The following is a 27783-nucleotide window of genomic DNA, read 5'->3' as shown; positions in this document are numbered from 1 at the left end:
CTCCTTTGAAAATATGCCTATGCCAAAAACATCTTTGACCCGATAATCTGAGGTGTTCAAACAATGACCTGCTTGATTGCTCTGAGGCTGAAACTTGCAAAATGCTGCTTCCAGCAGGAGCGTGGGCACACAGACTTGGAAAGAGCCCATTGGCCTGCTTAAAGCCTTCAGCTCTGTCAGAGAGATCTTTAGCCAGTCTCCTTTGTGCAGGCAGTAGGGAAAACAGCTGAAGAAGTATGCAGGAGGAGAGACTTCCTGACAGCTCATTTAACATTCTGCCTGCTTCCACCCACTTAATCTGGAGCCCCCACCTCTCAGTGACGTTAGCTGATTCTTTTTATGAAAAACAGAACATTGTGTCATCTCTTGTTCCTTTACAGACACATTATTCAGACACTACCACCATTAAGAGGCCTTCCCTCCCTGTACACAGGATCTATCAACCTAAAAAAGAACGAGTGGTCTTTTGACTCTTTTCTCAGCAGCCTCTGTGCTCATGGCCCTGTTCCTGACATACTTGAGTCCGGTCGTGTGCATTAATAAATGATAGTGGCAGAGCTGACGGGATTCACGCCCGCCTGGACACCAGCTGCAATTATAGCAGACATGTCAGAGAGACACAGCTCCACCAGAGACACTGTCTGCGTGAGCACGGGTTGACAAATAAAGTGCCATGGCTCTGGTAACAGGTTCACACTGCACTCCTCCAGACTTACAGACCTGCTAGCTCTCCAGTGGCTAAAGACTTAAGACTAACACAGCCATTTTACACAAAGACGCTACAGAATGAGGCCAACCAAGGCATCTTATTATTTTTTTAAAAAGACAAACCTCCAAGATTATATAAGGCAGATGGTTTATGTTGTTGATAAAACTTTACAGCAGACTGTAATCAATGATGGTGATATCAGCAGTTATGATGAGAAAGGCTGATTTTGTGATGTCATCAATACTATAATAAGAGCAATACTATATATATATTATATATATATATATATATATATATATATATATATATATATATATATATATATATATATATATATATATAGCAGAGACAGTTCATAAACAGGGCAGAGAGACAGAGGTGAAATGGGGCAGAGAGGGGTGAAATGGGGCAGAGAGGGGAGTGACATGCAGAGAACGACCGTGGGCGGGAATCGAACCCGGGTCTGCTGCTGGGCCCTGCCCGGGGGTGGGGGGGGCGCCCTACCAACTGAGCTAAGGGCGCCCCCATAAACATCTTTAAAGTCACATATTATGCTCATAGTGTCCAAAAACCCTTTATATTTCTCACAGTGCCATTTCTAAATCTTCTCTTTTTAGCCTATGTCTGAAATGCTCCATTTTTGGGCCCGTCTCTCTAAGCCCCGCCTTCCATAAAGCCCAGTCTGCTCTGATCGGCCCTGAATATGACTGCTGATTTGAATCTTAACGCCAATTAGATTCAGGGGTATCTAGGGGTAGTGCTAAGTTATGGGGCATGAGTTCTCCCCTTATGACATCATAAAAAAAAGGGGGTTATTCTTTTTTATCCTTTGGGACCCATATTAATGTTAGAAAACAATAAAAAAGTGCATTTTGTTTAATAGGTGATCTTTAAACAATTGTTTGGGCCGGTCAGTCAATTTTTCTAGAGCAGATTTTAGTGACACATTAATGTAAGCCAGTGGTTTTCAAACTGTGGGGGCGCAGATGAACATGTGATTTTTTTTTTTTTTTTTTTTGTGTGTTTTTGATATTAACATCATGTTAAGCAAATGTAAGAGATCATACAAAAAAGGAATACAATGTTTTGGTCTAGATAGTTAATAGCCTAATAATTGAATCAGATCATCTGGGAGATAATCCGAGGTTAACTGATCACGAGACGTCACGTTCACGTCCTAGCACAGTGTGTATTGAGTTTATTCAAAAACATTTGGAAATGGGGCTGCCTTCAGTTTCCCATGCACTGTGTATAGTCTATAGCCTATTTCAGCCTTGTCTGTGGAAATAAAGATTGCTGGACAAGAGTTCTTCTGCTTCGTTCCTCTCACTGCATATAAATGCATTCACTATATTACAGAGAAATATATCTTGTTAAATAAAAAGAGCTCCAAGCCCAACCCAGAGGACCCTGCATAATATTTTGTTTTAAATTAATATTTTTATGGAAAATTCATGTGTCTTTCTTCAATAGCTTCTAATTCATCCGACCCAGTGTCTCCAAATTATTTGTTCACACAAAATTCCTCATATTTAGCCTCTTAATTTTCCTCTCAAAGTGCACCAGATTCATGCATTTCACTTTAAAAAGGTAAAAAAAAAATCTCCCGGGGGTGCATACCCCCGGTCCCCCCTAGGAGGGTCTGGTTCTCCAGCTACTATTTTCTCCAGCAGGACATTGAAGGCACTAGCGAAAAAACACTGGCAATACTCAAATATTTGGGCAAGTCTGTCTGCCTGCCTATCTTTCTCACTCCGCTGCACACTCAGTCACTACTATCTATGCTTAAAGGAAGCAGGATTAAACCACTGGATTAAGATGTTCAAATGTATTTTAAAAAAGCAAAACAAAAACATACTAAGATAAAAAATTTTAAATGTTTTTAAAAATGTGTTTTAAACCGCACAAAGATGTTTAGAATGTTTCAAAAATATGTTTAATATAGGAACAGAGTTGTTTAAAATGTGTAAAATAATTAAAAGATCTTTCAAAACACACAGGGGTTTAGAACTTTTTTTTTGGGGGGGAGGGGGGCTCAGCTGAAATTTGTTCTCTGAGGGGGGGCTCACTCTCTCACACTTTGAAAACCCCTGATGTAAGCTATAATAACAACAACAAAAACAACAACAACAACAAAGGATGTTGCACCACATCGAGTGTAATCACCAAGTGGCCAACATTTCTTACGAGGGGAACTTATTCACTGATGAGAAATGTTGATTATTAAAAATTCAGGCCGACTGTCAGTTACATCCCAAATGATGTTCATGATGACACGTCGTAATTGTTCATATGTTCATAATTATGTCTGTAAGTATTCTAGATAAATACTGTACAGACAGACAGCAGAGTCCCCCTCAATTCCTGCATTGCTGACAAACTCTCAGAGCACTAATACATATTGCAGAGTAAAACTGATGAACAAGTGGAAGACTTCCATTAAGATAAGGGAAACATTAGCTGCATTAAAGCTAAAATAAACAAACACAATAAGCCTTTGACATACTGAAGCCTCTGCATGAATTAACTTAACTATAAAATAGTCAAATAATATCAGTTCCATGTATTCTTAACCACAGTAACCGGTTTCTCATGTCTGAAACCAATACATCCATTTTATTAATTTACCTTCCACTGATAAATAAAGATTGGCATTTATTCATTATGACAAATTCAGTTCAGCCACCTTTGTGGTGTGCTCAACACAGAATCCTTCCTGATATTATGTTGGTGCAGACAAATCCCCCTTGGTTTGTTGCTTGGCACTTCATATCATAAAATTGCACAAGAGTAAAGCCAGCCACCGGGCCTATGTTTGTATATTATATGATGTGTGCTGTTACTGCTGTATCTAATTTACTTTCATTGAAAGCTGACAGCACTGTGAAAAGATAGAGGGGAAAGTGTCAAGTTTTAAAGGTTAAAATCTGAAGCATCACATTTAAGGACTTTTTCATGCAAAACAAACCCCTCAATGCATTGAAATCCACCTTGACTAATTCATTGTTGTATTAAAATGTTAGAAGAACACAGTGGAAAATAGTGGAAACAATTCCACTGTCCCAATTCCGTGTCTTCAAAGGCCTTGTATTGTTTGTCCAATAGTCCAAAACCCAAACGATAGGGAACAGAGATAAGGAGCAAATCTTGGCATTAGAGAAGCTGGACCAGAGTATGAAATTCATTTTGGACATAGCTGCTGATTGATTTCTTATTGATCAACTAATTGAATAATCACATTTCTAGTCTTAACCTTGAGCACTGCAGGGCAACATACCGTAAGTTGTCAGTTGTTTTACTTCATGTACCAGCCATTAATATGACCAATGGATGTACACAAATAATAGGCAACCTGTGTGCACTTTCCAGAAGGGTATGGTATGCTTCACTGTTGTAAACAGAACACTATTCTTTCTAAGGCATGACTCCACTATCTCGCCTACTGGATGATCAATAGGAATCAGTGACGGACTGAACCATGACTAATGCGGTTCATTTGGCTGCTCAGGGCCTCTGAATTGGCCCATTAACAGACCTGCCCTGTTCAAAAGACTTAAATCATGTCTCAGCCAGCTCAGTTTAGTCTCATGGAGAACATGCTGTTGCCACACTGAAGCCTCAGAAAATGAGAAGCTTTCAAATGTCTGAGGGTGTGGGCGAGCCAAGCCGGGGATGGAGGCACAGATTAAAAACACATCAATCAAAGATGAGTCTCCACATGAAACAATCATTGTTAGATGTAGTCATCATGCTAAATCACAATCTACGTGGGTCAGCCTCAGCAGGCAGGCAGGACGGGAACAACTCCGGGGCAGGGACTGCAGCCATACAAGTTATCTCATCGCCACTGACAACCTGGGTGTGTCTCAACACACAGGAATATTTACCAACTTGTATCATCCACAGCATCAGACCAGAGGCTGCCACACAGCCTATCTATTCATTCAGTTGTATTTACCGACAAAGTCTTGGAACTGATCATGTATAAAACCTAATAGCACCAATTTATCGTAATAGCGGAGATTAAAGGATGCCCATTGCCCACAGCCTCTGTCATTATAGACCTAACCCACTATTAAACTTAAGAGACCGCAGGCTACAATTAGGCTATCCGTTGTGTGAAGCCTCACAGGCTGCCAATTTAATTAAAATAATACCCTCACTTCCCCACCCTCACTCTCACAAACTGAAAACACATTTCACCACAAAATAAATGTTTTCGTTCTTCAGTTGAAAAACAACTGAAAATGGGACGAATAACCACCACCCCAGCTAGCTCAATATCCGACTCTGAAGATGATGAACTTGCCGACTGGTGGGCAGGTGCAACCAGGGTGCAACGGGTTCACTTGACACACGAGCACGACACGCGCGCGCGTTAGCATACACACACACAACATGAACTTCTCTGGAGAATTAAACATGTCTTACCACTTTGCTCCCCCAGAAAGACGAGTTTGAATTTTCTTAAAGGGTTCCCAAAGTCACTGCCCACGGACATTTTGAGGAGGAGAAAGAGGGGGAACTTTGGACACCGGAGGACAGCCTGGGCGTACTTGTGTTTCCCACTCGAGTTCGGTGTTGTTCGGTGAAGATGCTGGATGGAAAGGCGGTGGTGTTGCTTTCGGTTCAGCTCCGCTCTCTCTCTCTCTCTCTCTCTCTCTATTCGTGAACACACTGCTGCTGCACCGGTCCGTGACGCTTCGGGTGATATTTTTTTTCTCCCTCTCACTCGAGGGCCTCTGCGCATGCGCGGCCTCTCCTCGTTCTCTGTTGAACTGACAGCCGTGATATAAAATTACGTCATGCGAGTAGGGAGCGGCAGACATGTGAACTGTGCAGCTGGGCACTCCACTTTCACCTGTCTGGGAGAACTTCTGCTCTTTGTCCAACATGTTTACAGAGTCAGTGGCACACATCTGGGCACTTGACAAATAAACAGGTGTGTGTATGGGAACGAAAAAAAAAGTACTTAAACCTGCAGTGTGTAGAATTTTGGGTTTTATTTCCAAGCAGATTTTGTAGAAAGTAATTATAATATCCATTAGTACGTTTAATTTAGTGCATAATAGCTGAGAATCTTTTTTTGAATTATTATTTTTTCCCTTAGAAAGGGTCTCATATATGTCCATATTTCTGCATACTTTGGACCAAGGCCTTGTCACCGCCATTTTGGAAGTGTCATAGTTGGAATGTCATCAGGTGCATTGTTTAAAATTTAGAATTGTTCTTGTCCTTGAAGGCCACTGTAGCTTCTGTTATTATTCGAAAGGGTTGGGGTTACGTTGCATTCTAGAACTTTGTAGAACTTTCTTGATGATGTCATATTACACACTGCACCTTTAAAGGGGTAGCCTATTCCAAGGATTTAGTGGGTCTATTTCCCATAACTTGTTGCGAGAGATTACTATTAAAAATAATGGTCAAAATCAATGCAGGCAGAGAAGCAGAGATTCCATGACTTTTAGTTCCCAGTATTGATAACCCCATTAAACTTAAATTAACCCCATTTCACTTAAAATGAAATGCTTAAAGGGCACAGTAAACATTATTTAACTCTGTTCACAGGGACGAGTACTGGATCATCATCATCAAGGATCTTCATCATGTGTAGGCCTACAATATGCTTTAAATGGCTAAATTAATATCTTAAAACTCGATTTTGATAAAGGGCCTCTCTGGAAAAATATGGCTAAATATTATCCAGGACTTGCTCAGCTGATATAGCCTAGTTGTGCAAATAGACACAGTAAACCTGGGACATTTATGGGAGCTCATTTAGCCGGGTTGGCTATCCAGCCTTTGAGACATAGATCAAGACAAATAAATAAAAGACTTCATACCGACTTGATTGATTGTACATTATATATTTTTTTATTAGCTACTAATGCTTACACATTTATGCAGTCCACTGTAATAACCACCATATAACAACACCAGCCGATAGCATGATGTGTGTGGTTCATTCCATTTATGAGTAATAATGTATTCATCTAAAAATGCATTAGCTTTGCAACTAAACCGAGTGTTATATAATGTGATCCTATATAAAAAGAGTACTGCAGTTATCACAGATGTCTCTGTGTATGAGACAAATATCTATAAAAAAATAAACTTAAATATTAAGCTATACAGGTAATTCCTTACAAAATAGGTTCCCATCAGAAAATAGAAACCTGAATAGATTCCTACCTTACAGGAATGAGTAATACAAAAAGATATATCATCTGTTGTCTGAACATCAATTAAACTCTTGCCACTATCTCAAATGCCTGTAAAATGTTGTGAGGTACGACACAAGAGAGGCGTTAATCCCGCCTCTCTTAACTCTGGATCATATCACCAGAGTCAATTCCAATCAGACGCTTTAAAGCACTCAAAAACACCACAACTTCTCCCTTTTTTTTTGGAAACTGTATATCTCGACTCCGACCAGTAGAGCACCAGGTAAGGGAGGAGGTGGTCCTAAAGAAATTGAGGTCAGTGTAGGCCTGCCCTGGCTGTGTCTTCTCTCCCAATGTGACACACAGCTTTGCTTGGCACACTGTTCTTCACAATGTTGAACACAGCAGCAGCAAAGCTTTAAGGGAACAGAGAGGGTTTGGATGGATGAGCGTGGTCACAGCAGTCCTTCAGGCCCCTTCTCCAGACTGTACTCCTGGGTCCGCTGCACCTTCCAGCCCAGCATCATCAGCAGCACCACGCCCATGACCTTATAACCCACCTGTAATCCCAGGTACCTGCAGGGGGGCGCATAGGTGAAAGATGAATGATTGTCAGCAGTGATGAGGATGTGCTGAATGTGTGCAAGTGTATCCACGTATTCTAGATTCATTACACAAAGTCAAATATTTTAAGCATTTTTTATTTTTTTTATTTTGATAATTACGGCTAACAGTTCATCTTCAAAATCCAAAGACACGTATGTTAAAATGTCAGAATAGAACATTATATAATACCAATAAAAAACATTTATAATACAGAAATGTTGCTATCAAATCAACCTGGGCTTCCATAACACCTCCTCTATAAAATAAAGTTTCCCTTTTTTAAAAAAAAGGACTTTTCCATGACGTTCTAATTGTTATATACAGTCCCCTCCATAAGTATCGGAACAGTGAGGCCAATTCCTTTATTTTTTGCTGTAGAATGGAAACATTCTACAGCAAAAAATAAAAGTTTGGTGATGTCTGGAAATGAAAGCTTAAATGTTGATCTATTGTCTCATATTCATATTTTGGTGTCAAACCCAAATGTTTCCAGTCTACAGCAAAAATAAAGGAATTGGCCTCACTGTTCCGATACTTTTGGAGGGGATTGTAGATACACCTGCAAACGTATCATCTAGTTTCCTAAATGATTTCCTCACCTGTTCCTCAAGATGTTGTTGTCATAGTAACCACAGCTAAACTTCTTTCCACACACACGCTTCCACCACACACATGACGCATCGATTGCCATCCCGAAGAGAGCAGGAGCAGGTAGCCAGGCTGAGAAGATAAACACAATCATATCACCATAATGTTGAGCTAAAGCCACTAGAGGGCAATCCAACACTTGCTTAAAAATAAATCTAGAATGCAATAATGATATGATGAGTTTCATAGGTTTATGGCTAATTAAGCTCCCCAAGTTTGTCCCCTTGATCGAAGAAGGGAGTCTGAATCTCAGCTGTACGGAGCCCTTATGTGTGCAATGTTACGCTAAATGTTGAAGAAATAAGTCATTCAAATAAATATATAAATGTACTAATCATTTGTTAAAACTCATTGGAGTTCTTTTTTTTCTATTATGGAAAGTTTAAAATCTGTTTTTAAAATACAAAATTTTGCACAATGTATCTAATTTTTTCCCCCTTTTTAAATGGCACTTCTTATGTAATTTAAAGATGATAATAATGAAATAAAGATTCAAACGATTACTATAAATGATGACTTGACCTCTTTGGAAATGAGGGTCACCCCCCAATGATCTCTGGAGTATAAATAAAGGTTCAATGAATGAATAAAAACAAGTACGATGAAAGATAATGATGAGTTGAAATTCTTCAATTGCTACACGATATATTGGTTTTGTTCACATATTTGACACAATTTATTCATGAAATTACTTTTTTATTCAATACCCGGCCCTTTGGGGCTCCATACAGTGGTGCACTTTGGGGGATTTGGGGGCTATATTGGCCAGTCTAACATATCAATACGATACAAGAATTGGTTTTCCTTACGAGTATACCACAACATACAATACACATTTTTGTTCTGACTGACTTACCTAATACTCTCATGAGTAAAAATTGAATTCCAATAGCAAACGACTTCTCTTCAGAAGGAACAATTCTGATACAGGAACAGAAGAATAAATGAGAAGGTCAATACCTGCATTTTCTATTTGTTTACCACATCATTCTAGAATACAATACCTGACAACTGTGGTAGTGATGAGATATCAATATGTACATTTGCTTTTCATATTTCAGAAACAGTCCTGTATCGAAAAACACACATGTATTGGACTTAATGAGATGTGTGTAAGGTCACTGAATTAATCTGTTCGAGCATCTTTATGAACCTAATTCAACTCTTTAAATTATTTAACGTGTGTGGCAGCAGGCAGTCTTGCCTTCCATTCATTCTTAGCACTCTTCTATTAAGAGCCCACTGCACTCATTTATTAACCTTTGTCTTGTGTGATTTTTTATAGACTTGAGAAAAGCCTGGCAGAGACTGTTAAAAACAAAAGCAGCAGTAACTGGGAAGAAAGTGGCCATGAAAGCATGTGTTAAAAAAATTAATTAGAGCATAAATATGACACTGGTTCCACACTGGTTGGGGGAGAGAGGGGGGAAGATGTGTTGGCTACATCAGTTGTGTGGTCACATTAGGTCATATACATTTTTTGTAGCCAATTAAATTTAAAATATAAAAGGTTCATAAAATGATTAGTAAATGATTTACTAAAGGACGAGCAAAGGATCATTCATTAGATTAATAGTGGTAATGTTAAACTTCAAACTATCAAATACCTAACAAATGAATATGTGGATATACTGTAATCTACTGAGGCCATTCCTTACCGGAGCACCATCATGTACATGGGGTTGTGAGTGAGGCAGGCGATCAGTGATGCCAGAGAGATGACCAGTATGACAGGGACCAGTAAATGTGGGCAGCTGTTTGGACAGGCAGCTGGGCGGGCGGAGCTCTGGCTCCCAGATATACACCTGCAGTTTGTATAGAGCTGGAAGTGGACACAAAGCACAGGACATATTTATGATCTCATCTGTACAACGAATATGGAAGGGAAATTAAGTTTGACTTTTCTTATGTTGATACCATGATAGCCCTCTCATGTCTGTACACCTACTATGAAGCTACAATGAGGAGAAGGTTAGCTTAGCACAAAGTCTGTCATGGAGGGTGATGACAAGACTCCAGGTAGTCACAGCAACTGACCAATTAAGTTCAAGCTAATTTTTTTTGTGTGGATTAAACAAACAAGATATTGGTTCAAGCTGCGCAATTCCCAAAATGTCCCAAAGGTATTCATTTATGGCAGATAGTTTTAAAAAGGGACAAAACAAGCAATAAGCGATTTGCTTTTGTTGTGAAAACATGGAAGGTACATGTGATGATTACCAGTATCTTATTTGTTGAAATGGTTACAGTAATACAGGACTTGAAAACATATTAAATATAATTGTGATAATATAATATAATAATAATAATAATAATAATAATAATAATAATAATAATAATAATAATAATAATAATAATAATAATAATAATAATAATAATAATAATAATAATAATAAGACAGAAGTGAAACAAAAAGGCTTACATTCTACCAAACAGCTTTCAAACTCCTTATGTTTGAAATGAATTGTTTCCAATTAATCATCATAATTAACGTATCTGCCGATTTCTAACATAAAAAAAAAGCTAGGCCTAATGATGAAATACAATCTTCAGCCCTTTGTCTGGCACCTGATTCAACCTCCACTTTCATCCACCCACTTGTGGAAGCCAGAGTCCACAAGAGAGAACAAAATAATGACCCTGAGATTTCTTGGGAATAATCCATTAAGCTAACAGCAGCCATCACTACTGTCAGTGTTACACAGTGGGCTTACTCATCCATTAGCAGTCACACAATCCACCCACTGGAGGATTATTCACTAGCTGTGACGTTTAAACTCTGTCGTTTGGTCCCTCTTCAAACACCTCCTATGCACTCTGTGACTAATAAGCATTGATTGGACATTGACTGTGAGACCGGTTGTGTCCTGTTAGCAGCAGAGCAGGCTCTCTGTCTGGTCTGATCTACACCCACACTGGAAGCCCCTAACTGATGAGAAACAGTATGGATCGTTGTAGGTCTTGGACTTTGTTCATTTCACTGCTGTAAAATATATGTACTAACTATTTTATCACTCCAAGGATCACAGGGAAGACATGTCAAAAGGTCTAAATACTGGGAAAGTCAAACAAGATGCTGTGTTTTCATGTGTGTCTCAAATCTAACGCAAAAGTCACTTCCTGGTAAAAGTATTTGCTTAGCACTAGAAAGTGAACCACCTCCAAGTGCACAGTTAAAGGTTAATTACACCCTTTACATGTTTATTAACAGATCCTGTGCCATATATAAGGGAGGTATTCATACCGAGGGAAGAAACCACCAACATATGCTTAGAGGAGGCACTGACCTGGACCCTGTGGGTGTTGTTGGGGTCTTTGGTGAAGTTGGTGCAGCCTGCATGACATGGAGAAAGGTATTCCACCCCATCAGAGCCACACACAGGGTTGAAGGCACTGGCAGGACAGGAGCAGTTGGAGTAGCACAGAGATACAGAGCTGTGGACAATCCAACACAAACAAGTTCAGAACTAATGTTGGAAGCCGTTTGTGTTTCATTAGCATGAGTTCACTGCGGACATAATTGCAATCCTAGTAATTTGTGTGTGCAAGTAGAAGTTGTAATAAAGCCCGATAAAGTTTAAAAATCAATTATTTTCAGTGAATACAGTATGTCCTCACAATGTGTGCCTGCTCAAAAGAAATCTGGTGTTAATACACAGCGTAGGGTTTAGAAAGGGGTATAAACAAAGGGGCCCACTGTTTTTTTGTTTGGTTACAATGCCAAATAAAATGTCTAAATACAATAATTAATTCTAAAATATTACCTGACTTTTAAAACATGTCTAAATTGGTAGGTAGGAAATGTTGGGACTTGGAGGCTTTAATCAGATTTTTTTCAACTTAATTTTTTTTCTTAATTGAATTGTATGTTAAGTATACTTCACATGAGCCAAAGAATGGACGTGTGTTATTCCGCGTACATATGAGATACGGTAAAAGTCCCACAAACCCCTGTGAGAAACTGTTGGCATGAAAGCCTCCTGATCAGAATGGCCCAGTGCTCTCACTCACCCATACTGTCCCACTTGGTAGTGGTTGACCTCTGAGACCTTCTGTGTGGGACAGCCCATGAAGAAGAGAGGGATGAAGAGGAGGGTGGAGATGGTGAGCATGGCCACAGAGAAGCGTGGGATGGTCTTCAGAGATAGACCCGCCTTCTTCATGATGACTCCGCCCATCAGCATCCCCACGGCTACCGCTGGCAGATTGACAGCACCTGGACAACCACAAGCAGCTTAGTGATCTCAGAGTTTAGTATGGAATTAATTGCCTACTAAAGGTGTCTAAAGGAGTACTTTAATTTGATTGTTGACAAAAAAAGTTGGAAAGGGGAAAACTTAAAGGAAGCACAAACCCAGATAATATTTTCATCTAAGGAAAAATGTAAGTTCAAACCTGATTCCCTCTTTGGAAAGTGGCCATGGTGCAAGTGAGTGACACTGCATTAGTGTCCATTCAATTATTTTAACAGACTGTTTCATTTCACTTCCAGACAGTTAAAAAAAAACAATGTAACTACCGCCTAGTGGTTGTATTCAATTGCCAAACTGTGAAACTAGAGCGAGGTCACAGTAACCTTGACCTTTGACCTCCAAACTCCAATCAGTTCATCTTTGAATAAGAGTGGACATTTATACAAAGTTTGTAGAAGATCCCTCAAAGCATTTATGAGATAAAAACAGTTTCATATACTGTACCATGCTGTATATTATGAATTGAATTATTAAATTGCTGACTTTGAGTGCAAGAAGTTGACTAAAATGGACATTAGTAACCTAATACAACATATTTTCCTGAAGGCCCTTCTTTATATCTCTGGACTCCTACAGTACCCACCTACTAGCAGGCTGGCGTATGAGGTGGACGTGCTGTACTGTCGCTCCAGAAACTTGTTGAGGAACGTAGAGAGACCGGCGATCACTGAGGAGAAGCAGCACTGAGCCAGCACCAGCATCAGGAAGAGGGGGCTCAACAGCAGGTGCACAAAAATTCTGGGGAACACTGATCACACACACACACACACACACACACACACACACACACACACACACACACACACACACACACACACACACACACACACACACACACACACACACACACACACACACACACACACACACACACACACACACACACACACACACACACACACAGTCATTATTACACACACTCTCTCCTAGCTATCGGCTACAGAACATTTTATAATATCAAACTAAGTGGAGACAGTTTATGGATCCAACAGCAGCCTAGTCTACAATGCACTTACTTTTAAGGAAGTCGAGTAAGGAGATATCTGGCTTCTTGAAGTCATCATTCATGTCCGTTTCACTGTCGTCCTCCTGCAAAACAATATGCAGTACAAACTGTTAAGGGAGCATGTGTGTGTGAAGGTATATATTCAGTGTGGGGACATTCACAGGTTCATCATTCAAACATACAGGACAGTGTGAAATCTGGAGCATCACTTGCAACTCCCACCAGCCCTCTTCTCACATGATTCATTGGTTATAACTACTAAACTGTCTCTCTCTCACACCTCCCCCCCTCTGTGCCACAGTTTCCCTCAACAACCAACACTTCTCTATAGTGACATGGGGACATATGCACAACACCACAGTGTTCAAGCACTCTAAATCCAACAAGGCTGCCAAAACGATTACGTGTTTTTTTCTGTCTTTGGTGACATTTTCATGCTGAAATACAGGCTCTTAGCTTGAATGTGTGTTGACCGCAAGTATCCCTTTGTCAGCATGTCATGTTCCAAATGTTTTCATTTCAGCTCATTTTCACTAGCCAACATATTTGTTATAATTTTGTTTAAGTTTGCATATCTACTATTAGTACCACTTGGAATCACAGCAGCTGAATCAACCATTTATCCATAATACATTCCATTTAGCTATTTAAATTGTCAACTAGCTATCAAGAGTTCTCTGCCTGCAAACTAGTTGGCTTGGGAATCGCTAATATTATGTCGTAAAAAGGAGTCAGCCAAATCGAGGTTTAATATTTAGTTTGAATAGTTTTGTTGATTCTCACATGTTCCCAGTTTTACTGCATTTACTCTAGAACTATTTGAACTTGGTTAAAGTTTTCACTGCTCCAGGTTATATCAAATGAAATATTGACCTTCAGTCTGCTCAAAGCTTTTGTTAGGAAGATGATTACATCGCAGTGAGATTAATGTCCACATAACATCCCTGTCATTTACATATTTTAAGCATGTCAAGTCCTGAACAAGGCTGGAAACAGTTAACAAACAAACAAACGGGGGATCATATTTGGAACATCTTATCTATGAATAATGTTTTCTGGCGAGGGTTTGAAAGGTCTGATACGAAGAAAACAAAATTAAAATCAGCTCTTGGTTTATGAATGTTGCTGGGAATTGAAATGTTATAATGCGGATGTACATGTTAACAAAAAAATTATTGTTTTGTAACTTAAAGGCATACTAGGCAATTCTGGAAAGTGTTTGTTGACAAATCACTTTGTCAAAATCAATGAATATCTCCTCGCTTTGTTTACATTCCCTTTGTTTACATACCAGTTTACAGAGCCTAGGCTGTGCATTCACATATATTTTTTTTCAGCACACACACAATATGGACAGGTAGCAGATTGTGAGGAGATATTCACTGATTTTGACAAAAAGCGATTTGTCAACAAACATTCTCCAGAATGACCTAGTATGCCTTTAAAGATGGTGAACAACCAGGGGAGGAAAAGTCAAATGCAATGCAGACATTAAGCCAGTAGGTGTCAGTAAAATATGAGAGATAGACTGTCGTTTGTCGTAGCACATATGAATACATTCATAAAATGTTTAGTCATAATAGAGGGCTGTGGGGGCGCCTTTAGCTCAGTTGGTAAGGCGTCCCCCCCCATGGGCCTCGGCCAGCAGCGGACCTGGGTTCGATTCCAGCCCGCGGTCGTTCTCTGCATGTCACTCCCCTCTCTGCCCCATTTCAACTATGTCTCTACACTATCAATAAAGCATAAACATGCCAATAAATAATATCATAATAGAGGGCTGTGTTGAGAGAGTGAGACTTACATCATCCTCTGTGGGCATTGAGCGAGGGAAGAAGAAGTATGGTATGGAGGTGAGGACCAGGCAGCCTGCGGAGATGAGCAGGCCCATCCACCAAGCCCCTACCCAGCGAGGATCACTCTGCCTCAGCTCCTGTTCCCCTGCAGTCACCACACACAGACAGTAAGCATCTTGACTGCCTCAGAGTTTCTAATAAAAACTAACTTTAGCATGAGTTTTAACAGGTGGAGTCAGTGATTCTGGAGAATGCATGTTGTCAAAATCACTTTCTGTCAAAATCAGTGAATATATGTGTGTGTGCACTGAAAAAAAACAGTGTCAGTACACAGCCTAGGCTCTGCAAGCTGGTATGTATACAAAGGAGGCCCACCGTAGCTAGCTAGATTTACTTTCGGCGTGCACACAGTACTTAAAGGTAGTGGAACGTGAGGATATATTCACCAACAACTTCTCCAGAATCACTGACTGCACCTTTAAAAGCTAAACCTTACCAAAGCCATATATGTTCACGTCCACATAGATCCGCAGCACGACTGCGCCCATCAGGTAGCCAATGGCCGGCCCGAATACAGATATGGTGAACAGGATGGCTGTGAATGATAAAGCAGCTGTGAGGAGAGTTTCTATAATACTGGGATGTCATTTTCTTGCCAATCGTGACCTCGCATCATAAGCTTGTAGCAGACTTTTATTTTCTTATTATTAAGAATGACTTTTCTTTTGTGCACATGTATGTAGGCTTATAAGCATTACACTTTGAAACCAGTCAAAACCATGAATAACTGATAAAAATGGCAATAATTAATGTTAATATTATCAACAGTAAGTTACTGTAAGTGTTTCAGAGATGACAGCAGTGAAGGCCAACAGTGTAATATGTGAGATAAATTAAGAGTTTCTAGCTGCTAGTTGCTGTACACTTCCGTGACATGATGGTAACTACCATGCTCCTAAGTGAGAGTGTGTCGTTGTATATTGTGCACTGCACCAGGAGACCAAAAAGGACTGTTCAAAGCTCAGACACATTGTTATATAGGGCATACAGACATTGTCTTGTCGAGACAAAAAGATGGATAACAATCTAAAATATCAGCAGAGCGAGAAATGTAAATGTTTGCTTGCATTTTCTCAACTTTGATGAACTGTATCTTTAATCTATCAGTGAAAATCTCTGAAGTGACCGAAGCTTTGTTTTGTCTCTGAATCAAATCAAGTAAAAAAACTGAATCAAAAAGAAGTTGATTTTGTGTATGTAGCACATTAAAAAGGCTTTTTACTTTGGAACAAAAAGAACCTTAATGCTTATCAGTTTTGCTATCGGGGAGGTGAAACCTTTATACCTCAATATCTGAAAACCACTCAGATTGCAGATAGAACTTGACAAATGACATTAAAAAGAGCTTTTCAAAGTGCAAGCCTGCAGAATGGCCCGGCGTAACAGCATTCACCTCAGACTGTGTTGTCTTTATCCAGACCAATCATTAATCTACCTTATGAACTACAGGCCATTCACCTATGTAAAGAGGGGAGTTGGCCGGTCCGGCGTAATCATCGATGTAGGATATCCCAAAGGGCTGGATTGGCACAGAGCCCACACCGAACAGCAGCTGAGCACTGGCCATCAGCAGCCACAGGTTGTTAGTGTCGGTCAGGCGCCTGCTGTCATCACGCCCGCACGACTCCGCTGTGCTGGAGTTGGCCTGAAGGTTGCATATGTCATGGCGATCTGTTTTTTTTTTATGGATGGAGAGAGGGGAAGGAGACAGTGAAAGTTAATGACAAGCTTTTGGATGCAAATGTCCAACTGCTTTAATTTCCTGAAGCTTCTCTGGCCTTTCACTGACACTCCGTTCAATGCCAAGGTACCATGACCAGGGGGCTGAATAAAATAAGGAAGAGAAGGAGGGAGGGGTTGCTACAACAATTTAAAATGCCCTGGAGCTATGTCTAATCTCCTTAGCTTTCACTCAGCGCACAGAGATGATTAATTTCCTTGTGATTTGTGCAAAAGTTCAGCTGGCGAGCACCTGCAGGGCTCAGACTAAATACCCCATTTTTCAGTGGAGGACAGAAAGCAGTGGGTTAAAGAGAACCTGGAAAGCATACTTAAGTAGGAGTAGAGAAACCTTACCAGATAAATTACAAAGTTACAAGTCATCTATTACAATACCACTTGAGTAAAAGTACAAAAGTATCTGATTTTAAAAAAGGTATTTAAGTATCAAGAGTATTAAGCTCATATGTAATGTATCATGCTCAAAGATGGTGCTTAAGTTCCTTTACGCAAGTTAAAGTAAACTGTAAAAATACTCTGGTACAAGTTAAGGTCCTGCATTTATATCTAAGTAGAGGTATGCAAGTATAATCAGGAAATTGTATTGTATTGTAAGTATTAAAAACCATGACATTTATGGCATACAGTCAAGTGCGAAAGTTTGTGAACCCCTTGAACATTTTGGAATTTTATTTATTGTAACCATCATTAATTCATTTTTATCAATACCAGTATTTTTTATATGAAATAACAGATGTTTGTTTATCAATTCAACATTTTTCTTTTCCAGAAATCAATTGTTAAAACAGATAAAACAAATTATTTGACGAATGTTGTATGTGCAAAAGTTTGTGAACCCTGAGCTGCATTGCTTAAATGGAGCAGGTAAACACAATCAGATGGGCCAAATTGAGTCATGAAATGGACCAATGTAGTGAGAGATCTTTAGGGAAGAAATTGGGCGGCACTAGATACAACAGAGATAAAACCAGGTCAGTTTAGGCTCACCAAAGTGAACCCATACAGGTCAGACATGCTAAAAGGGGAAACAATCTCAGAGGATCTCAGGAATAGAGTTGTGATGCTGCACATTTGTCTGGGGACAGCTATAAATTATTTTAAAAAAAGTTTGAGCTCCATCGGTCCACCGTGAGGCAAATCATCTACAAATGAAGAGCTTTAAGAGTGACTGAACATCTGCCTAGAAGTGGACTTCCTTCAAAAATATCCACAAGCGCCACAAGATAAGTGATTTTTCAGTTAAAAGCCAACCCAAACATTACATCTGGTGATTTGCAGACCTCTCTTGCAGCATCTGGGACAGATGTGCATGGTTCCACAATAAGAAGAAAACTCAGTCAACATGGCTTTCATGGGATGGTTGCTGAAGAAGCCTCTGCTCTCAAAAAAGAACAAAACTGCTTGTCACAACTTTGCCAGAGAGCACCTGGAGATACCTGAAGTCTTATTCTGTGGACAGATTAGTCAAAAATTGAACTGTTTGGTCATAACCAAAACCGCCATGTTTGGGCAAAAACGCAATTCTGCCTACCACCTAGAGAACCTTCTCCCAAGTGAATAATGGTGGTTTCAAATTGTCTGCAAATCTCCAGGTGTAATGTTTGGGTTGGCTTTTACCTGAAAAATCACTTTTCTTGTGGCGCTTGAGGATATTTTTGAAGGAAGTCCACTTCTAGGCAGATGTTAAGTCACTCTTAAAGCTCTCCATTTGTAGATGATTTGCCTCACGGTGGACCGATTGAGCTCAAATTTTTTTTTATGAATTTATAACTGTCCCCAGACAAATGTGTAACATCAAAACTCTATTCCTGAGATCCTCTGAGATTTGTTTCCCTTTTAGCATGTCTGACCTGTATGGGTTCACTTTGGTGAGCCTAAACTGACCTGGTTTTATCTCTGTTTTATCTAGTGCCGCCCAATTTCTTTCCTAAAGATCTCTCATTACATTGGTCTATTTCATCAACCAATTTGGCCAACCTGATTGTGTTTACCTTGCTCGATTTAAGCAATGCAGCTCAGGGTTCACAAACTTTTGCACATACAACATTCGTCAAATAATTTGTTTTATCTGTTTTAACAATTGATTTCTGGAAAATAAAAATGTTGAATTGATAAACAAACATCTGTTATTTCATATAAAAAATACTGGTATTGATAAAAATGAATTAATAATGGTTAAAATAAATAAAATTCCAAAAGGCTCAAGGGGTTCACAAACTTTCGCACTTGACTGTATGTGCATTCAAAATGACTATCATCTAAATTAAATCTTACGAGAGCCCGCCAATTTAAATTCAACTCCAACTGAGTGCTATGGAGCCTTCGCTAAGAAGACGGCACAGTGTTAGTCGAGACAAACACTTGTGTGTAAAGTCTCATAAATTGCATTGACGTATTTGTACAATGGTGAGTCCCCCTGCTCTGGACTGAGTCACATTAGCTGTCACGTTGGTGCCAGTGGCTGTAGCCAAAGAGAAGCAGCGTGGTGTATATATTCAGGTCTTACTGTGTAAAACAGAGTCGTATTCGTAGGGCTCGGACAGGAAGTGAGGTAAGGTCAGGATCATGGCGCTGACGGCCATCAGTAGTCCACCGATCCCAATGAGGCGAGGCCGGTTCACTCGACTCCCAAAGAAGCTGACGAACACTATCAGCACACTGTTACTGATCTGAGAGACACACACAAAGAGGATGTTTATGGAAGACTTTGCAACCAATCCTTTCACACTTTACACAATACTGCTTTTTATATATTTCTGTCTTCTGTCCACCAACTCCTGCGATACATATCTGGCTCTTTAGATGCTTAAAGCTATATTGCGTAACTTCTGTTGCCCACAACACTTTCGGCGCATCTACATGAGGTAAGCCTTCCGTGATTGCGCATGGATTTTATACCTTGCAGTTTCAGGTAGAATCCACAACAGAAACATTTTGTGGGCGTTTCTTGGGATATTCAGCCATTGCGCCAGTGTCGGGTGGCAACACCTGTTTGTAAACGCTGCCATACTGAGAAATATATAGAGAGTGTTGTGGTGCTGATAGGCTTAATCAACTTTGTGTCAACTCGTTGGCTTGAATGTAGAATAAAAGTTGTTTGAGATTTTTCCTTGAAAAAGCTGCTGCCGAAAGTGAATTAAACAGTATTGGGCCATACCTCTTAAAATAATTCCCCTTAAATATGCTAAATATCTCTGTAATGCCAAAAAGTCTGGTGTAAATGATCTATGAGTTGATCCCTATGAACAACCTCTTCTCCATATAACAGATCAAATCAGCTCAAACCCTAAGGATATGAGCTGCAAAAGTGAAAGGCCTCGTAGCAAATGTTGAAACAGAGATTGACTTAGTGGAACCTGAAAACAACCGGAAAAACCATTATCTGTGTGTGATGCATTTAAATCCCACTTGAGCATTAAAGTGCAGCTCAGCTTTTCCGTGTGGAGCCCGTACGGTACAGTACATGTTTGTATCATTCTTGACCCTTTGTACATGTAATAAAACGTTTTCTAAACACTTGGAATTGTCAGGAAGTGTGATTTTGATATGTTGCTTGTTCTCAGATTCCTCCTTTGTCCTCGGTATCCTTGAACTGCACCTATCATGCTGTGGATCTGTGTGAGGGTTTGTTATTGTTGGCCCCTTACCTCGTTGAGGGAGGAAATGGTTCCCGAGGAGTAGCTGCTCAGGCCGTAGCGTCTCTCGATGGTGGTGATGGTGCTCTTGAAGTAAGCGCTGTACAGCAGCTGAGAGAACTGCAGCAGGCCATGGCACAGGACAAACAGCTGGGACAGACAGACGGAAAGACGGAAAGACAGACAGACAGACGTGAGACTCTAAAACAAAATGACTGGCATTAGAAAAATAAAATACAGATAAGCACTCAGGACAGGTGTTAAAAATGTATAGGCCTATATATAAATAAATACATTAACTATTCAATTTGTGTTCTTTTTAGTTTAGTCCTTTTTTTGTAAATACTTATTGCTGCCGAACATAACATACAGAAAGTTAGTTCATTACGTAGAGAGTCAACTTTGTGAACCAAGGGAAACCGATAGCGGTCTACACTAGCAATTATTCATTTCATTACGTGTCGGAATTTTCCAGTACGCTCTGACAAAAGCTTGTAAAAAGTGATGTACCGGTACCCGGAGCTAAAATAGCTTTTAGTCAGAAATGTCAGCCGAGTCTTTTGTGCCACTTTCATCTGCGAGAAGCATTTGGCTGCACTCACAGAGGAAGAAGAAGAACGGACTCAAAGCCTTAAATGCTATTCCCCCTGAGACACCCAAATTGTTCCAAAGACCACATTGTCATCCCGTACACGGTGTTTCGAAAAAGTACAGGAGGATTTCCGTTGTTTTGACACTGGCAACATGCTGAAATGACATTAAGTTCACCCAACGAAGGCTAAACTTAAACATCAAAGATTCAAATTGATCAGCAGCCTCCGCCAAATATTTAATATGACAGTTAAAGGCTATATGTAACTTTCAGAAGGTCCTTCTCAATAGCGGCGCCAGTGGCAGTAAAGTGAGCTGCAGTTAGCTGTGCGCAAGCAAGCACTGGTCAAAACACTTAACGGTGCGATTAACCTGTATTAATGGATGACAAAGGTTTTGTTGCACTGTTCAATTTTTTTTTAACTCAGGCTCACTTTATGGTTCAGAAGAGTTACAGCTGAGCTTCTTCTTGTCCTATTTATAAGGGGAACATGCTCGGGTATGCACAGAAACATCACATCCTTTGGATTTTTGATGAAAATCTAAGACAATCTCTGTTCATATAAATAAGTGTAAATGTTATAGGAAACGGAGGGTGTCGGGGAAAAGTCTAATTTTTTAAGTTATATATAACTACCAATTTGAAATATACAGTATATTGCAAATTGTTTCGTAGATGTTACATAGTGGACCTTTACAAAGTACTCGACTTAAGTAAGCTACCACTTGGTACCTTATTGTACACCTCTGGTTTCAGATGCTGTTTATGTTCAAGTCTTAGCAAAATTACACAAGGACTATCTTTTGGAACAGCAGTAGGATAATTCATCTGCTTTTCCTAGACTCTCTAATAGCTCATGAAAAGTGTTAGTCACTGATTTTGGAATCCTCGTCTGCCAATTGTATCGAGTGGATACGGCTGTATATGTCTCCAACTGGTGTCATGATATTGCCTGTTGGACTTTGTGTCAACTTCTAGAGATGGGTAAAAGATCAAAGGCGCTGTCTGGACATGCTCCCAGCAGTCTGAAGAGAGCCACTGGTCTGTGTGTGTGTGTGTGTGTGTGTGTGTGTGTGTGTGTGTGTGTGTGTGTGTGTGTGTGTGTGTGTGTGTGTGTGTGTGTGTGTGTGTGTGTGTGTGTGTCGGGCTATGAATGCAAGGATGACGCTAAAGATACACGTTGAGATTAATAATATAAACACTGATAAATCCAGGCTTTCAGTTTGTTTACCGGCTGCCAGTTTGGCTGAGGGCAGAATAAACTCTGCGTAAGACCCAGAACACTTAATGCTCCTATTAAAGGTTGTCTTTATGAATAGCTGGCACACACACGTACACCATTTCTAACCTTTCATCCTCATTTCATATCAAATGGGCTTCAATTATCAACATGATTGGACCACTGTTTGCTGGCAGGAAAAGGGCTTCTTTTGTTTGTCATTTAGACGCCAACAAAAAGTTCACAGCCTCCTTAAAATCCACTTTCAGCGTTAAACAAAGACAGATTTATTATTTATTGCAGATAACGCTGGATACAATTATCATGTTTCAGTTACAAGTCTATGGCTTTCTGACAATTTGGCTTTAACATCGGCAACATACTGTTTTGATAACACACAATCCATTAACGTGTAACATTTCACTTTAGGCCTGAGTTTTGTTGCATAGTGTTGAAGCTTGGATAACATCTTGATCGATTCTTAGGAATAGTGGAGAAAAAAAGGGGCAATGACCGCTGCTGTGTGTCATCACTGTATTACACTGTTAATACAAGTGATTAAAGCCTATTAGAAGTGTGTCAGGAGGAAAAAGCGTGTGCAGAGTTGGTTCCTCCATGGATTATGAACATATTTGTCCTTTTTGAACACTCAGAGCTGCGTCTCTACGGGCCTTATTGTCCCGGCCTTCAACCCTGCAGTGAGGGGAAGAATTGAGGGAAGTTGACTCTTGAATTTAAAACGCTTTTTATTTCAAGGACACGTGTTGTGGCTACGGCGCTGGATGTCCATGGATTTCCAGGAGGAAATGACCTCGTTGATCAGAAAAATGAAAGAAAAGGAAAGACTAAGTGTATGAAGTCTCTTAGGACACTTGAAAGAAACTAAAGTTACAGAACCGCCTCTGTTCATTGTGAAACAAACAGTTTTGCAGCATCGTGACCAAAGCCCCGCTCTCTCTCTCTTTCATTTTGGGATATATTATTATCAGCGAGTAGGAGGGAATCTGAAAAGATCAAACACACTTTCACGTCCGTCCACTAAACATAATGCTACTTCAGGTAGGCTATTAGACCTTAGCATAAAGACTGGGGGAAACACTTTAGCTCGCCTTGAGAATAGTAGATCTTGCCTACAAGCTCCTCTAAATTTTGCGATAAAATTTCATTTAGGCTATTGCAATAGGCCTATTAGTAATAAGATTTTACTAAAAAAAAAGTTTTCCAAAGGATAAATGGTTCCAGATTTATATGGCACCCAAATGGGGCGTTTAATTGCGGAAAATGGAATTAGGTTTTGTGGATAAAATACAGTTGTATAGTAAACAACAATGACTTGATATTCATGATACATTCATGATGTGTTAGCTTTACCTGACTGATTCAACTCTGTCGTTGAGTTGAGATATAGAACAGTATAGTAAGCCTAGTTCCCCCCCCCCCCTCCTCCTCCCCCAACATATTATCCCATTGAGCCCTGGGAACATTGAACCCTTGGTATACGCTCCCCGAAAACCAAGTGTGATGAAATAAGAGGTTATGTGCCAGACTATTACTTGGGCGGGAGAGGTGACTTCCTGGAGTCATGTCGTCCACCATATAAAAACCACACCCTGGTTGTTTTTACACTTTGGTTTTTGTACAGATTAAACAAACGAGATATAACGTGTCAATAACAGAGCTCTATAGGTGCTGGTAAATGGACTTTGTTACCTTTGGACAAAGGTAGGCTAGCTGTTTCTCCTTGTTTCCAGTCTTTGTGCTAAGCTAAGCTAAGCTAAGCTAACCAGCTGCTGGCGGAACAGTCAACTATGAGAGTAGTATCAATCTTCTCAGCTCACTCTCTGGTCTCTGCCAATACATACAATGCATATATTCTACAGAGGTCTGGTCTGAACTATTTATTCAACTCTATAAGGCGGAGCCATGTGTTCTGATGTGAAACAGGAGCAGAGGGCATTTTGAACATTTCTTGTCCCACTGTTCATGACGTAAACACTAGCCTACGTGCCGTGCCCCTCAGCACAAACTTGGCTGGGATGTTGGCAGCTATGCTTAAAGAGAATTCAATGCTGCTAGGTGTAGCCCACGGTAGATCAAGTTGAGTTGTGAAAAGAAAAAAAGAAAAAAACAGAATGTCCTGATGAAAGTGAGCAAACAGAGAACAAAACACTGTACGGCATGTACGTGTGTCAAAGAGAAGAAGAATGGATGTGAGGATGGCTGACTGTGAAACCCCTGCTGAGAGGCTGCTGATCCCTCAGTGCACGGGGATTGGGTTTCTGGTGGAAAGCAGTTTGAAAATTATTTGTTGCAAATGTTGGACAGCAGGCCAGCAGCAATCAAGAGTTCTGAGGTCACAGTTTGACGCAATGCAACACAATGCAAAAGATACTCCTCCACTTCCACTTCTTCTGAGCGCTGTTATGGAATGACTTGCAGAAATAGCTTACTGACATATCACACCTTTATTCTCAACTACTCCCATTATCTAAATATACCATAACTGCTGGTAGATTCATACTGAGCAGGATGGGAGAAAGGTCACTGTGTACTGTCAAGCTGAACCATGTGATGATATCTGAATAGGATGAATCCACCCGATCTATATTTGTATATATTGGTTTCAGCAGATGTGGGGGGGTTTAAAAGTGTAGGCAAAACCTATTTTGTCAAAATCAGTGAATATCTCAACCAAATCACCAGAATCACTGACTGCACCTATAAAAGTGTGAATTAAAATGGTAATGCAGTAACTGAACTGGGCCCAGTGTCTGTGAGAATGCGTAAGGTAAACACTTAAAAGTTGCTTAAGATGTGCCTTTCCTTCAAACCCTACACACTATAGGTGTATTAGCCATGCTTCATTCACAGAACACAACAGCGGGGAAGAAGAAGAAGACATGTCATTTCTCGCTGAGTTTTGCTTCCAGCAACTTGGAGTTTTGTCTCAACATTACTCACAGCGTTGGAACAAACCCTCTTCTCTCTCATCATGGCCATACAGTGAACTATTGAACTACTTTTCGTATCCACGTCAGAGACATTTAATATTTAAATAAACCAAATACTCTGGAACTCTCCTCAGAGCTGACTCACTGTTGAAGCCTATTACGATTCAAAGTGTTTGTTCATATGCACAATAAGAAACATGTTTTCAATCATACAATGAAATTCTTCGTTTGTTTTCCACAGACTGAATGCCAGAAAAGAAACATGAACAATTTGCAATATACAAGTTAAAAAAAAAGCAACAATACAGAACATACAATTTACAAGGCAAAGATAGAAGCAGCAACTATAGGTAAAACAACACATGAGTTAAAATCAAATAAAACGGAATGGTTCAAATCCAAGAAAGTGTGCCGATGTGCATAACCAAAACGTAAAAATGTAAACAGTGGTGGCAGTCCTGAGGTAGAATAATAACAATAACAACAGTAACAGCAGACTCCTGTCTGTTTACAGAAAGACTAAACCGTCCACATGTTCCTCTATATAAGAAGAATCCATCTGATGATGAATGAAGTTTCTACAAAGATTAATTGAGTGACAAAAAAAATATTATTTTGAGTGAGATAAGTAATTCTTTCTTTTCTCATATGAGTAAAATACTTCATTTGGTAATACATTTGTGACTGTCAATTGAATATCTGGGTATTTTAATAGGCAAAACATTTGATCAATGCACCATGGGCAGTAATATATTGATGTATAATAGATGGACATTTTTCAGTTAATATTTATTTAAAGGACAAATAATGAATTAATAGATTATTATTATTATTATTATTATTATATACATTTTTCATGAATTATATTTTTTCATTTACATATTTGATTGGGCATATAAAGAAGAACAAAAAAAAAGACAAGGAAAAAGGGAAACATCTACGTTCTCTCCCCCTGTGCTCTGTGGTGGTAACTTGTTTGCACTATTCACCACTAGAATGTGCAATAAAGAAATCTGACGGACGGAGCTTGTAACTCTGAGGTATGAGGCGCAGCACCTCGACATTATGGCTGAGCGCTAGTTTATCTAAGGTGAAGCAGCTCTGTTTGCTCTCAGGGAACACTACGCTCAGGTATTGAGGGAAATATAGACTATGGAATATCTGATCTTCGGGGTAATTCAATATCATGCACTCGTGTAAAAATAGTTTTGGCTCCTATGGTTATATAAACAATAAGGTAATAAGTGCTCCAGGTAAAAACAAAAACAAAAGAAAAAACAAGAAATTTTCCAGTAACTATGAACTGATGCCTACCTTTATGTTGCAGAATATTCCCCGGGGTTTCTTCATGGCTTTGGAGGAATGTATAGTGTCCACTAGTTGAGCTCGTGTCCGTGCGCGCTCCATTGAGTGAGTGCAGTCAGTGCAGGAGAGTGACTGAGGAATCTGACTCGGAGGTTTGTGTCGAAGGTTGTCTTTGTTATTCCCTCCCGGTGAGCCGCTTTATGACTGCGGATGATGTAATTGGACACAGCCCACAGGCAGCAGCAGCTCCACGCGTAAATGTTTTGAAAGTTGTGAATCGAGAACACGCCGTCCCGCGCTGATTGGCTGAGTCACGCGCGAGCCCTTTGCCAACACGCACCTGTGAGAGCGTCAACGGACGTGTTAATCATGGTATTACCAATAGTAACTACTACACCACCATGCATGACTTTTTTTATTGGCCGCTGGCATCCTGTCAGTGAAGCCCGCTTTGTTAACCGGCCTTAATGCTTCATTGGTTGCGGTATGCGGCGAGCTGTCAGCCTGGACTTAATGAGGAGTGGGCCTACTGTGAGGGAAATGTTTTTTTTACAAACTGGGGAGTGTCAGTGTATGTGCTGAAGGCCTGTTATACACAAACAACACATTTCTAACGTATTACGTTCAATATGAGAGAAATTTGAGCTTCAATGCAACTACATACTTTCTGTTCTATGAAAGTGTCATGCCAGTGTTAACAGTGAGCCAGCATGAATAATACCTGGACCCTAAAAACTGGAGCAGCTAAATGGATTCCAGCCATCATTCATACCATATTTGACACATGGGTTTTCAACTGACCTAAAAGGCTTGTTAAATATCCATCAAAAAGATCCCAGAAAAAGTACAGAGCAGGACTTGAGTTCAGAATCCTCGATGGAAGCTGCAGGATCCGATTGCAAGTATGATATCTCCACAACATCCAAGCAAGAGTCGCAATAGATTAGGCTCACTGCTGACCTTTTCAATGCACGGCTTGCCTCCAGTAAGGTTGGGAGGTGTTTATATTGATACGTGGCGTTCTTATTTTGCAAACGGGTTAGACAACTTAAGATCAACAGATTACGTGAAAGCAGAAGGTGGTCCATGTTATACAGAAACT

At 39.9% G+C, this 27783-nt stretch overlaps 2 protein-coding genes across 2 annotated transcripts in view; both read right to left on the bottom strand.

The window, feature by feature from the left end:
* The window catches only part of rab6ba (RAB6B, member RAS oncogene family a), a 51751-nt gene extending 46455 nt beyond the window's left edge, over positions 1-5296 (bottom strand). The window contains exon 1 of the mRNA XM_080032112.1: positions 5141-5296. Coding sequence (XP_079888238.1) covers positions 5141-5210 — 70 coding nt within the window. The 5' untranslated portion in view covers positions 5211-5296. The remainder of the gene's footprint in view (positions 1-5140) is intronic.
* A 1325-nt stretch (positions 5297-6621) lies between these two features.
* slco2a1 (solute carrier organic anion transporter family, member 2A1) lies at positions 6622-26812 on the bottom strand. The gene is made up of 14 exons (XM_080032973.1): positions 26691-26812; positions 20627-20764; positions 19486-19648; positions 16698-16910; positions 15676-15774; positions 15188-15324; positions 13397-13469; positions 12964-13128; positions 12139-12343; positions 11415-11562; positions 9786-9949; positions 8984-9048; positions 8079-8199; positions 6622-7449 (listed from the first exon to the last, which is right to left on the bottom strand). Exons 1-14 carry the CDS (start codon positions 26781-26783, stop codon positions 7329-7331), a joined length of 1905 nt encoding a protein of 634 aa, XP_079889099.1. The 5' UTR covers positions 26784-26812; the 3' UTR covers positions 6622-7328.
* Positions 26813-27783: the final 971 nt, after the last annotated feature.

Source organism: Ammodytes marinus (genome assembly GCF_949987685.1).
Source record: "Ammodytes marinus genome assembly, chromosome: 8".
Lineage (NCBI taxonomy): Eukaryota > Metazoa > Chordata > Actinopteri > Uranoscopiformes > Ammodytidae > Ammodytes > Ammodytes marinus.
The sequence above is the reverse complement of the archived record's forward strand: the minus strand, read 5'-3'. Positions and strand labels throughout refer to the sequence as shown.